This window comes from Caloenas nicobarica, chromosome 2, assembly GCF_036013445.1.
Source record: "Caloenas nicobarica isolate bCalNic1 chromosome 2, bCalNic1.hap1, whole genome shotgun sequence".
NCBI lineage: Eukaryota > Metazoa > Chordata > Aves > Columbiformes > Columbidae > Caloenas > Caloenas nicobarica.
Window position 1 is genome coordinate 100,730,333 of NC_088246.1, and position 14,402 is coordinate 100,744,734.

At 41.9% G+C, this 14,402-nt stretch overlaps 1 protein-coding gene across 1 annotated transcript in view; it reads left to right on the forward strand.

Moving 5' to 3' along the window:
• Window positions 1–14,402, forward strand: part of TMEFF1 (transmembrane protein with EGF like and two follistatin like domains 1) — a 126,959-nt gene that overhangs the window by 82,161 nt on the left and 30,396 nt on the right. The window contains exon 4 of the mRNA XM_065629092.1: window positions 3,715–3,741. Coding sequence (XP_065485164.1) covers window positions 3,715–3,741 — 27 coding nt within the window. The remainder of the gene's footprint in view (window positions 1–3,714; window positions 3,742–14,402) is intronic.

Genomic DNA, 14,402 nt, shown 5'->3' on the forward strand with positions numbered 1-14,402 from the left:
TTGAGGGTGCCAGAGCCCTGGAACAGGCTGCCCAGAGAGGCTGTGGAGTCTCCTCTGGAGACATTCAAGACCCGCCTGGACACATTCCTGTGTGATCTGCTCTGGGTGAACCTGCTTTAGCAGGTGGGTTGGACTAGATGATCTCCAGAGGTCCCTTCCAACCCCAACCATTCCGTGATTCTCTGACTGGTGCTCTCATCACCATGTCTCATGCCACCTGTGTAGATCATGATAGTCATCTTTGGTAGCGAATTCTTGATAATTTTAGCCAATCTTTAGTTAGAGGCACTCTTGTATACCTAGGGTTAAACTGCAGCAAGCTTGCCCTGTCCTACCATGGGGAGGACTACTTGGTTAGCTCTGTTAACCAGGAAATCCAGGCTAACAGGGAACTAGGAGTTGAGACAGCAGCTGTCCTTTCTCTCTTCCACTTCTGTGTCATCTTATGAGCAACCAAAGATAATTGAATAAAAGAGTCAACATTATTCAAGACTTGCTCAGTGAGCTTTCTGGAGTGCTGGTGTGGGAAGACCAATTTCTGCTTGGTGAAAAGTGGCACGTACTGTCTTTGTACTAAAACCCCACAGCTATATCCCCAAAGCTTTAGGAGAAAATCCAGGACTTGGGTATAAAGAGTATAATAACTCTTGGGTGACAAAGTTCAGATGCTGGAAATCCCTTCTCAGCTGTCAGCTAAGCTTTGCAATACCCAAATTCCGCAAATACATCGTTTTTTGGCTTTGTTTCCTGGAGAACAGCGTACAGTTTTACCTTCAGTGTGTCTGAAGGTGGGCATTCTGTTTTGCTCACGGCTGAAAAGCTGCTGACCTGTTTCTTACATAGATCTAAAAAAGGTGCAGCGTTTTGGTATTTCTTTGCCTGCCTCGCTGTGAGCAGGATCAGATAGGTTTGCTCTGGAGGTGCCTGCTGGATCACCTGCCCCATGTGAATCAAGTGGAAGGGTCTGCTTGCTTAAGATTTGTCAGTGGTCTGTTTGTCCTCCTGTTCATAGTTAGTGGTTTGGAGCTCTTGCCCTGAATGGGGAAGAGATGGGTTCAATTTTCATGCTAGTTTGAGTTAAAAGCCATCCCTCCTGAATAAGACAGGTTTGGAGAGCGTACCTTCTGCCTCTGCACCAAAGCAGACCCATGGTACTCTCCTGTTCAGAGAGAACCTAAAAAAAAGACCAACCAAAAACCAAAGGGATTCTGACTGTAGCCTAGTGCTTACAGTGCTCAGATGCTGTGGCTGATCCATGTGCTCCTTTATGTATTTTAGCCAGAAACTCCTTCATGGATAAAAACAGCTCACAGCAGGAGCCTGTACATTTGTGTATAAGCATATTTTTATAAGCCTATTTGGGAAAGAGTGGCTTAAGTAAAGAGAGAAGTCACTCACTCTCTGATTACTGACCCATGGCTGAGGGGGATACTCTTTCTGTCCAGCTTCCTCCCTTGTCTGAGCATCTTTCTTGCCAGGTCTTGGTGCATGGAGACCACTTTTGGAAATCCCGAATTGGTTAAGGGCCTGAAAAGAGCAGGGCTGCTTGTCCAAGTAAGCTTCAAATAAAGCTACTTTTTTAACCAGCAGCTGCTTGGGAAAATGTAGCCAAGACTCAGAAAAAAGCAGGAACACCGGCTTAGTTTAGCACAGTTACCCTGGAGACAAGAGTCCTCACACAGCTCCAAGGCTCAGAGGGGAGACACAAGCTGCTGGTGAAAAGCTGAAAATGACGCAGTGTTACAGAGGATGACACTCTTATTTTTTTTTAATGGTTTCTTGAGATCCGAAAGCCCAGAGGAGTGGGAATGGATCTGTCCCGTTACTAGGATATCCTGCCAAGTGGTGACAGAGTTGCCTGTGGACTTCATGTGTATCAACCCAATAATCTACAGAGAGGGATGGTCTGAGCATCACCTCTGTCACTTATATAGCTCTCTCATTGTGGCTCGTACTATGTGATGGTGCCTCCTCTGCCGCACAGCACCTCATGGTATAACTTGAACCCCTCATGCTAGAGCAGAGCGGTGTTTCTCACCTTGGGCCGAATGCGCAGGGGAAGGTGGTCAGAGAGTGAGAGCTGGAAACAAAAACATGGAACAAGTCAAGTTTCTTTGAGACATTTTAACCTTTGTTTTTTATATGAATTACAGGTTGAACTTGCTCATGTTTGTCTGTCAGCCTTCTCTCCCCTAGAACAGCTTATGACGCAATTTCACCACTACAAATAAGCCTGTATACTTACTTCATATAAGTAAATTATACTCCTTCGAATTTCTTAATGAAGCAACACCACATATTTCTCAGTGACTCAACAGTGACATTTTATAGGGGGTTGTCTGCTTTGTCAGTAAAGTGGGTCACTATCGATGGAACAAAAGCCCTTCTGTTTTTGCATTTGATTCTCTAAGGTAATAAGATCAGTCTATTAGACATGGAGTAGTGGTACAGGAGGAAAGAAAGGAAAATATAGGCGGAGGAAAGAAACCCTTCTATTCCTGATACTCCATGTGACAGGAGATTATTTTTAATGTGTGACGTGACCCAGTAATGTGGAATTTCACACTTTCATCCACGCACTAGAGGGAATTATTCTTAGAAATACAACTGCTTAAAGAAAAAGTGGGGGGAGGGAACTGAGCAAACAGAGGGTTTGGTTTTTCTTTTGATATGAACAACGAGCTCATATGTGGAAGTAAGAACCGCACTCCTGTCTCTGTCTGTCCTCCATCTTCTTTCAGATTTGTGGAAATAAATTCAGCTGCCTTCTCCATCAGCAAAGCACGCATGAAAGGAGAGGTGTGGGTTGAGCAGTGTGTGTGCTCTGCTCCTCTCCTCATCTTCCATAGAAGCTGAGCTCACGGGGATGGGAAGTAATTCACTGACAGTAATTGCCATCCCATCCTCTCCTCTCCACTTCCTTTGTGCAAGAAAGACGGAGGGAGGGAGGTTTGTGACTCAGAGGGTGTGTTTCAGGGCTGTGCAGAGCGCTGCCCAGCGGGGTGCCTGTCCCTGTACAAAATCCTGAGCCAGCTCTGTGCTGCTCTGAAGTGAAGTTAGTTGGCCTGGGGTGGTGAGGAAGCTCAAGTCCTGCTGACGCTTGAACGCAAGGGGATGCAGCCACAAGCTGTCACTCATCAGATGCTAATCCAGTCAGTCTAATGTCAATGAAATAACTATGCCATTAAAGCATCCTTATATGAAGTGACTGACTCAGCAGAGGAGCTATTTTGTGGGTAGATGACTTAAGCCAACTTTACTTTGAGCATCAGTTGTCTTCTGGAAGTACTTCTGCAGTCATGTGGTTTATATATAACTCCTTCATGTACCACTCCCAGGGCCCAAAGATAAAAAAAAATAAATATTCCAACAATCAGAGTCTGCACTCTTCATCTGTTTTGGTTTTAACTCATTTGAATAACTAACAGTTGGAAAAATGCTAAGAAAGCAATTTAGTTTTCAGTATTGAATGATGCTGTTCCTTGAGTAAAAATATCTTGCCAGGCAAGAGAGAGAATAGGGCACAGTATGCATGGACAAACTGTATTAAAGGATGCCAGGCTTTATGTGGGATGTTTGTTTTTACACCTGGCTCATGAAATGTAACACCTGTGTAATGTTTCACAGTGACAAGTTCCTGAACAGCTGCTCCCAGAGCAATATATTCATTTGCTTTCTTTTTTTTTTTTTCCTCCCCCTCTGTTTCTTTTTCAGATAATGGCTCTGGGTCAGGAGAAGGAGGTGAGTACCAAACTCCAGTTACACTTCCTTTTGGTCTTGCTTTTTTGCTATATGTGTATCGGTTTTATGTACGTGGTTGCTGTATACCACATGAATTAAGGAAAAGTTATAACAACTTAAAAATAAGCTTTAACATTGCAGTGTTATCTGACCATCTCAGAACAGTATTTGTATAGGAATAGGTTGTAGTGTGCATTTGACCAGTGTTGTTCTTTCAGATTTGACCTATATAATTTGTTGCCAGCAGTACAGTGTAATATTTAGATTCCTGTTTCACCTGTATTTCACTCCTGGAAATGTCAATTCACAACAATTTTCTTATCTTTTTTTTTCTTGTATTAATTTCCTTAGTGTCTACAATGTCTATCCTTCGTTCAACATGTTGCCTAAAATATATGATTACAGTACAATACCTGTTTTCAACAAATATTTTACATGTTTCTGTTCAAAGCTGTATGTTCAAAACTAGTACTTGTAGAAGTGTTCCTATCTTTGAACACATCTTAACCTTCTTCCAAGGATTAAAAAAAAAAGACTATTGTATCTTAATTCTATCTTTGATACTGCTAGAAAGAATATATATAGAATGAAAAATGTGAGATACAGATATATACAGACACGGAAAAGCCATTTTGCTTTTAGGTTTTGCATGTATTAAGAAAGTGTTGCAGTTCATACTGATGGGACTGAGTTTTGAAATACTGGAAATCTTGTATAGCTACATGAAAATGTGCTTTTTTGGAAGACAATCGATGGCATCACTATCTGTCTAAACACAACAGTTAACTTTCCAAAAATCTGGAGCTAGCTCTCTTTTCATGTGTGGAGTGACGGGGAGGCATTTCTCTCCCCTTTACTAAGATGCTATCAGTAAATTCCTGGGCTGCTGCCAGCACATGGCTGTTCTCACCTTTGTTTCCTTTTAGAGCAGTATCTGAATGAACAATTTTCTGCTCAAACACTGCCTCTTCTTACCTTCACTGGTGGGGTTTTTTTTTCCGAAACTCTTCTTCCTGGGATTGTATCATGCTCTTTCCCAGCTCTGTTTGCTTGTCCTTCCCTCTTTGTTCCCCAGCCTGTTATCCCACCACAGCTGCTCCCTGCAAGCTGAGCCTTGCTTGCCTTCACACTGCTATTCACTTCTTATAGGAGACAGATGACAGTAATTTAGTCCATGTCCGACTTTTATTTTTGGAACAGTTTTAGAAATGTTTGAATGCTGCTGGGAATTTTTTTTTTTCAGTGTTTCCCAATTGGATACAAAAATCCCCGTTGAAGTCCCTTGTAAATGTTACTGTGTTGGTCTGGAAGAGATTGGCAGCTGACTGACAGATGTGGCAATTCTTTGGGTAATTTTATGAACAATTTGGAGAAAAGCAGGACAGAACATGCTGTGTCTTCTTGGTTAGGCTACTCAATAAAGAGCTGAAAGATGCACGTTCAAATATACTCATTGCTTGTTCTGGGGCAGAAGACTGAACCAGGTCCACCGTCTCTTGGTAAGAGAGGTCCAAAATGGGTTTCCCTTGGTCACTGCTGTTGTTTCTGTTCTCACTTGAAATATTCATTGAGCCTGGGACAAAGGCAGCAGGGAGGAAAGCAACAGCCTGGAGGCTGGGAGGATGTGTGATGTAGAAAGGCTTTGTTAGTTGGGTCTCAGTGTGCTAGTGAATTTTAATTATTTATGCAAAATAGAATGACATCAGCTGAGGAGATTTGGGTTCCCTCCATACTGCCTTGTAGCAGTGGCTAGTGTGTTGTCTTGAGAGGTGGAATAGGTAGGCTTGGTTCGCTTCAGGCACAGAGGAAAATATTGAATCTGGGTTTCTTGGCCCCAGATAAGTATCTGCCCTGCCCAGATGTTGAATAAAGAAGGGACGACATACCCACTGCCTCCTGCAGCAGTCTTGTGATGTTAGCCCTTCATTTATTTGGCTTTCTTCCAAGTGCCTTTGGGCCACCTGAAGTGTTCCTGCACCTGTTCAGTATGAAAACAGTTGGGTTTAGTTCTTAATTTTAGATAGAAATAATATTTTAAACAAACAGAAATTGGAAATCCTGCTTGGTACTTTTTCCTTTTTTGGATACATCTAGGTGGATTTGTGACACGTTGAACTAGTACTGTTCCCATCCACATTCCTCACTAAACTGGGCGCTGGGTAATACTTCCACAAGACAGTTGGCTAGTCTTCAGCGTGTTGAGTCATTTTCTGTGTGTGAAAGTGATCCTTCAAGGGATGGAATTCACTGTTGCTTTGATTACTGAAGTCTGCTTTGGCCAAAAACTCCAAGAGTATTTTTGTACTCACAATAGCTTTTTTAAAAATCTGGAGTTTGTTTTATTTCATTTTTCAAGTAACTGTAAAACTGTTACAAGGAGACATTAAAAACATCAAAGTTATATTACAAGTTGAGGGAATTTAGAATTAAACCCAAACTTCCAAAAGAATGCCGAACGTATTGAGGATGTCGGTGCGTTGTTCAGGATCCAGGCAAAGAGAAAGGACAGGAACCCGGGCAGAGGGTGCCCTGCAGGGTAGGGATGCTCCCTGGTGCACATCGCAGTCCTGCCCCCATGGTTATTCCAGCTACAGGACTGACTGGAGCACAGCACAGCTCCTTCCTGACCCAGCCTTCCCCATTTTCTTCTTGGAGGAATCTAGGACATGCTGAGATACAATAATCACCCTAATCATTTAATATGAGGCTCTTGGCCGAGGGTACACAAATGGGAACCAAGTTGCATGAGGAGCTCCTGTAGCCTGTGGGTTAGGTACAGCTACTGCTTGTAAGTACAAGGAAGCAGCAACACAAGTGGAAAAATGCAAGGGTGAGAGGGAGCCAGCAAGTGAGCTAGCTTAGAAATTTCTGTTTTCTTCCTAGGATTTACATTTCCAGATGTTAATCACAGAATCAGTGTATGCTATGTTTCTTAAACACACAATTAGTGTGATTGTGTATGCACCAGCGATGCTTGCACACATGGATTGGATGAGTGCAGCTGCTTGTATACGTTCAGAAAGCATCGCGGTTGCTGTGCAGCAGGCGTACTGTTTGGTGGTAGGTTTTTAACTGTGAAGAAAAGTACGGGGAAAGCATCTGAGCTGTACCTTTCAGTTGTTACAGCTCTGCCTGTGACAATCTCCGCTGCTGCCTCACGTGTGGCTGAGATTTGCGCTGATGGTTCTCACTGTTCTCTTTCATTTTCCAGACACAGAACAAGCTCATTAATGATTCTGAAACTTGACTTCATGCATATTTTCCCTCCTACTCCCAAATTGTATGATGTTAAATGCATTCATTTTTATGTCAAAAAGAAAAGGTAGATTCAGAACTGATTAAAAAAACCCACGAAAGTCCTCTTCCTCAAAGATTATTTCAGGCAATGTCTTGTCTCAGAAGTTGTCATGTGCCACAAAAATGCTAAAGACTGTGGATCCAGGTTCTCTCCCAGATCCTGTTTACTGTGATAAAGATACTAGATTTTAAGAAAATAATTAAGAGTCAGAGAATTTTTTCAATACGCCTGAATGAGATGAAAGAGCATAATTTTTAAGGGTGTCACAATGGTCTAGTTGCCCTCTGACATTCTGGATAAGCGATTTCTATTTTCTATGCTCTGATGGCACAGTATTAATAAAGAGTTGTAATAAAATTACTCATTTTGCTCATTTCAGAAGTCTGAACCTTCAATTAGCATAATAAAAATTACACTTATGAAACTATGCTTTTGGTCACTTGTGGCAATAGGTATCTATTCTATCTTCTAAGAAGAGTATGGATTGTTAATTCAGAAATTAAAGAAATTTTGAAAACCTCATTACCATTATCTTTCAGCCCTACAGAAAGCAATGTCAGAGAGTGGGGACTCAAACCTAAAAAAGTTGCTTAGTTGAGGTCACAGCTGAAGACGGTGGGATCCTTTAGATTTTCATTTAACATATGGGCTTCTCTTTGCAATCTTGTGTGAATCGTTCTGCAGTTTCCCGGTTCTGAAGAAAACAGTCATAAAAGCAGCTCCTGATCCACTTTGTTTAAACAGTGATTTGTTAGAGTTTGAGGCAGAACTGGTGAAAGAGGAGCTACAGACTCAGATTTATGTTGTAAATTGCAACACTGTTTGACCTGCTGGATGTACTTCCACAACTGGTAGTTTGGGGCACGAAAAATGATCCTCAGGCTGTCATGTGTACATAAAGTAGGTAGATTGCTAGCTTACATGAAGCATTTTCTTTTTTTCTGACAAGAATTTAAAGTTTTTATTTCTGGTGGAACTTGCCATGTTCTCCCTGTAAAAAGAACTGCGCTGACCCGATAAAGTAACCTCTGGAAGATTAACTTGTATAGGTTTATATAAGTGTGACTAATGATGAGCTTTTACAATTTTTTCTCCAAGGTGCTTTCTATGTGCTTAAAGGTTATTTTTTTCCCTTCAGTTTACAACTTGATACTAGCCAAGAAGGTCAAAAAAGAAGGAGTCATCTTAGTGATCTTGCCTTCTCGCTGTACGAAGAGCTGGCACTGAGCACTCCTCGCCAAGTAGAAGCCCTGTCATTTAACTGAAGTAGCCTCCATGGTCAGAAGACCTCAGATTTGGGTTAAAGCCAAATTGTCAATATTGTAAAAAAGATCCAAGCACAACATTACCCAGCTAGTAGTGAGACAACTGAAAGGGCAGTCAGAACCACTGGTGTAAATTCTGCTTGGATTTACAGTCACATCCTACATTATATGCAGGCACATCGCAAGAAGAGCCAGAGGCCACAAATGCATTGCAAAGAGCAAGTTTTATTTTAGTTACCTCTCTACTGGGGGATCTCCGAAGTCGCACCTGAGCTCCCAGGCAGAGGTGACACAAGGGGGACGCGGGCGCTGGTCAGTTCAGCCCTGCTGGAAGATCGCTGCGCCTGCTGAGCTCGCCTGGATTTCAAGGCTTCAGGCAGGCGCAGCCTCCCACTCTTTCCCACAACAAAGCAGGAATCTCAGACACAGTGATAAGGTGCCTAGAGTTCCTCACAGGCCTATGTTCTCTAACACAGAGGTTCTACTCATCAAGCACACAAGGTCAGTAAAACAATTAGTGTGATGTGTGTGCTTTTTCTACAGACAGGTGCAAGTCACTTGAGCGTATTTACATTTAACTAACCTCCTCGCCAAATTGTCCGCTACATTCCCGTACAATTAATAAAAGAAATTTTGGCCCACTACAGATGGGAACACTTATTCCTAGAGGAAAGCTTTGAAAAAGAAGCCGGTTCCTTTTTTGTGTGTGTTAAAGGTATTTGTGACAAAAATAATTTGCTTTCATCTGGCAGTAGTCCTTATTCATAAGGCTTTTTTTAGTAGTCCTTTCCATCTTGCATCCAAGTATAGTGCAATAACTTCTGAAGGACAACCTTATTTCTTCTGAGCTCCAAGGTCCCATCTTTGGTAAATGAGCACTTCTGAGCTGTTCTTCTCATGTCCCTCCAAGTAAAGTTCTTTTTTCCTCTCACTCTGGATAGTCCTTACTCTCTCTATTTGATACTGCCAGCAAATGGCAGCTGTGATGTTGACTTTGTGATATAGTTAGGCCTTTGCAAGAATGTGTTGAAAACCATCAGCAGGTGTTACGTACACCATCAAAGAGTTAACAAATGGTAATGACTTTTCAAGCCAGCTTCTCAGAGACAAATTGGTGTCCTAGAAGAAGCAGGTTCTGTGCTCTAGTAATCAACCAACACGGGTAAGATTTCTAAGTGTCCTGCTATGCCCATAACATTAATTTTTTATTCTTCTTGTTCAGTGTCTATGTGTGTACCTAAGCAGAATGCACTTTTGATATTAAAAAAGATGTAATGGTTAGGCAGATGGCACCCAATCATTTCAGACTTTTAAGCTAAGGAAATAACATGCTTGCAATACATATAGCTAAGTTAATTATTATTAAAATAATTTGTTTTGAATTTCTAATCCCTTGGAAATTTAATAGCTAAAGTATCTTGTGATGAACGTCTAGCAGATTGCATTTAGTAATTAATAAATTGATATACAGTGTGTGCTTTTTAGCAGGCTGCCATCTGTTCCTTCCCCTCACTGGGGACAACACTTATCCAGTAATTGTCACACAGTCAGGGTGTTATAAACAGACACAGTTTAGAATCGCGAATATTTTTTATTTTAATTTGTAATAATGCTACTGATTTGTTTTAATGTATTTTAATATGACTGCAGGAACTCGATGGTGATTAACACCCTACATAGGAGGTAACATCATGTCTTTTAGCATATTTCTGTAATGGCGTATGACTTCAAAAGATTTAAGTGCCGATTCCATCATGTGGCTTTGTCTGACTATCACTTTCGCTTCAAATAGCCCTGTTTATTTCTGTTGAGATACTACTTTCTGTAAAGTTAACACTGAACAAAAACTTGCAAGAATTACTGTGTTTTCACCAGAGGTTCAGCAAGGCAGAGGTAAAGGTCCTGAATGTTCAGGCCTCCTGTTGGTGAAAACTTATTCTAAGCAGGGTTTTCAGGGGGGCTGGAGCTTTTTCAGAAGGATGCTGGAGCCAGGGGCATGGAAGGACAGATGCCTCTTGCTTCTTGTGCAGGATGACAGATAGCGAATGAGGGCTGGTTTATCTTGTGCAGCCTGAATGGGGCCCGTGGAATGGTGTTGGGCATGTTCATTAAATTGTGGGACACCTCCCTTGGCATCTGGTGACTTTCTTGTCCTTTCTGTTTTCCACCATCATCTGCTCATGCATAAATAATTTCCCTGGTGGTTACTCTGAAGTTGTTGTGTCTCCCTTTGGAGAAAAATGAGTTAGCTGCAAGAGTTAGCAACACAGTGGAGTGACTGGGTATTTGACTTCTCCAACCAGAGAGTCCTGCAGTGTAGAAGCTGATCCAGCTCTCACAGGATGCTGGCTTTCTCCACCATTATCCATGGTGCCATATGCACAGAAGCCAGGTAGAAGTTATAGTTGCTAGATGTGTAAAATACCTAACGCATAACAAGGGTAATGGTGGTAGGGAGTCTTACAGTGCACATCCTCAAGTCCTTTGCTTACAAGTGCACGTGCTGTCCTCACCATAACTGCTGGGCAAACATATAACCTTGGCTGAGTTGTGATTAGGATATCAAACTTTGAACTTCCCTCCTCCAATCACTTCAGTCGTAAATAGACCAGGCATCCTTGTGTCAAACCTGTAATGCCCATCTTTGCAAAATTAAACTTCAAAGGCTGGTGTCTTTACTGGAGTGTCCTTACAGCTGCTCTATGTGGTCCATACTGCACAGGGAAAGTATCTTTCAGCCAGGTAGAGATTTCTGGATGTACCAAGCCAGGCTTTGCTTCTGAGCCGGCTGGGTAGTTGGATAAGAGATAACAGGGCCTTCCACAGTGTTAAATATTGCTTTTGCATAAGATCCAGCAACATGGTCAAGATAATTCAAGACACTGCTTGTCAAGAATTTGAGATAGCTAAGAGCAGTTGTTGCACTTGTTTTAAATTTGCACTTACAGACAAAAAAGTAAGTTTGCAGCTTGGTTTTAAATTATAGCGACAATCATCAGTGTGTCATTAAATCTGCCCTAAAAATTAATGGAAGAGATGATAAGTCACTAAAATGTTCAGTGAACTGCAGCCCATAATGTGTGATGCTGTGGACTGTGGTATTTTGAGAGGGATTTCTAGTGTGAGCTGTACTGAGGGAATCAAAGTCTAATCACAGGGGGTTTCTTGGGTACTTTAGGGTGCAGAAGGGGATTTGCTGTGGCCCTTCCTATTTTTCAAAAGTCTTTTTGCAATTAGTTGCTCCCATGGGATAGCACATCAGCAAAAATAACTATACTCCCCAAACAGATAGGAATTGGTTTTTAGAGGGCCTTTCGTAGATGAGAGGGCCTTCATTCCATCCATACATGGCTACTGAGTAGTTGCAGCTCTCCACAAGCTCCCCCTGCTTTACTGTGACTGTGAAAAATATATATATATACACACGCATATAGAGCACAGCTCCCTCTCCAGGCCATGCCTTAGGGCAGACCAAACTTCACCTTGACACAGCCCAATGCTTTTGCTTCGAGTGTGATTGAAAGCCCTCAGCAGAAATCCATATTACCACAGTAGGAACACCCAAATAAGTTGCTGAGGGAAATTATTTACTGCTGGCCAATTCCTCTAGAGCTACTATCCATTTGCAGGCTCCTGCCCTGCAGCTCCTAAGATATAGCTGGCCATCTTCTGCGGAGGAATAATGACTCGAGGAGAAGTTTTAGGGAACACTGCAGCTCAGAGAGGTAACTGAGAGTCACAGATCCCATCCTTGTGCCTCCTTTCTTTGGAAGGACAGAGCATAAATGAGGTGCTGCCCTGAAATATGAATGTAGCTGAAAAAAGGAGAGGGAAAATGAGCTTTCACTCAGCATGAAATTAAGATGTCAAAGAACAGAATTAATCAAGATACCAATGAAACTGAGGAGAAGAAATTCTGTAATCATCTATACATCAACATTAGAAGTCTGCATAATAAACAAGAGGAGTTGAATTGCTCATTTAGGAGCATATTTTGACCTAATTGATATTACTGAAACCTGCTAGGAAGATCTGATTGATCAGAATATTAAAATTAATGGCCATAACCTACTTAGAAACAATTGAGTGTGAGGGAAAAAGGAGAAGGGAGGACAGTCTGTCAAGGGATGCATTGCCTATTTGGAGACATTTGCACCAAACTTATGCTCTCAAATATTAATGGATTAACTTATTTTAACAGCACACAAGTTGGGTACTGAAAATATCTGCTAACAATTCAGGCTGAAAACCAGTATTTATCTATTCTGTATTGGTGGGAAAAGCTGCATTTTCTTCAAGGACTTTTGTCTAATTGATATGCAGTGTCTCGTGCTGTTAGTACTAAAACATCATGCAGATACTAATGAAAGAGGCTTCTAAAAATTGCAGATGACTATCACCTAACTTGGAAATGTAGCATCAATACATATTCATCTGTATTACACCTCATCCTGACAGGTGTAAATTATTAGTACCCGAGGTGCAGGTGTTCTCGACTTGCACATATTTACTATATGCAAACAAAGAGGTCCAGCAAGTTCTGTTCAAGAAAAAAAGGCCACACTTTTTCTAAAGCAAACCAAATTTTAAAAGGTAGAGAAAGCAACTGGGGGGCGGGGGGAAGAGGAAGGAGAGAGAGAGAAGTTTACACTGAATAGCATATAGAATCATAGAATCATTTCGGTTGGAAGAGACCCTCAGGATCATCAAGTCCAGCCATCATCTAACTCTAGCACTAAACCATGTCCCTGAGAACCTCATCTAAATGCCTTTTAAACACCTCCAGGGATGGTGACTCAACTGCTTCCCTGGGCAGCGTGTTTTAATGCCTGACAGCCCTTCCCATGAGGAATTTTTTCCTAATACCCAATCTAAACTTGAAGCCATTTCCTCTTGTCCTACCACTTGCTACTTGGGAGAAGAGACCAACCCCCTCCATGCTACAACCTCCTTTCAGGCAGTTGCAGACAGCGATCAGGTCTCCCCTCAGCCTCCTTTTCTCCAGGCTCAACAGCCCCAGTTCCCTCAGCCGCTCCTCATCAGACTTGTGCTCCAGGCCCCTCACCAGCTTTGTCACCCTCCTCTGCACTCTCTCCAGCACCTCAATGTCTTTCTTATGATGAGGGGCCCAAAACTGAACACAGGATTCGAGGTGCGGCCTCACCATGTAGAAACAATGAACAAGTAGTTGTGGACTAGTGTTTATGAAAATGAAAAGGTGCCAGGGCATTCACGGGGAGCAGATCTAAAGCGGGCGAGGAAGGGGGTGCATGTACCCCTGCGTGTGTGTACGTGTTGCTTCTTTAGCTCCATTACAAAATTGAAATGCTAATAGTGCAGTGAAAGTGCTCTGTATAGCATTCAGGTTGAATTTGTAGTCAAGTCAGAGAGTATATATAGGATATGATGAAATATTTTCCATGCTAGCAATAATGCAGAAGGATATTAAGCACCAAATGTTGAAGACAGGTGTTTTGTAACCAGCAGGTCGGGCTGGTTTGCACCTGATAGCTTTAAAAATGGGTGGTAAAGAATTCTCTGGGCCAACAATGAATTTTTTTGTCTTTTTCAGTAGAACAATAAGAAACAGTGTACAAATCTTCTGAGAAAAGATAAATGTGATGATTGAGCGGGCAACAGCCTCTCATTCTGGTATCAATTAGAAGAAAAGCAGTGGAATAGAAGGTCAAAGAATCAACTGAGTAGAGGATTAAGGGAGAGGAAAATATTTAGTGCCAGTCATCATGGGTTCATGGAAAACCTTTACTGAGAAATTTGCCTTTTTTTTTTTTTTTTAACTTAGTCTTCCATGAAAGACGTTTGTACAACAGAACATTTTATGTAAGCATACCACCTCAAAACCATAACCTTCCTCAAAGGCGATCTCTCATACAAGTTTAAGTAACCAGAGGGCACAACATCCACACAGTGTACATGTACTGTGCAAAAATATTGCCAGTCAACGGATCGTTACAGGTTAATGAATCCTTACAAAATGAGTGTTTTTCTAGGGACTGTTCTTGGCCTCATGACCCCTTCCACTGGGGGCCTGGGAGCAAATCAGTCAGTACTGGTCAGGCCTGGGTGACAGAGGACGG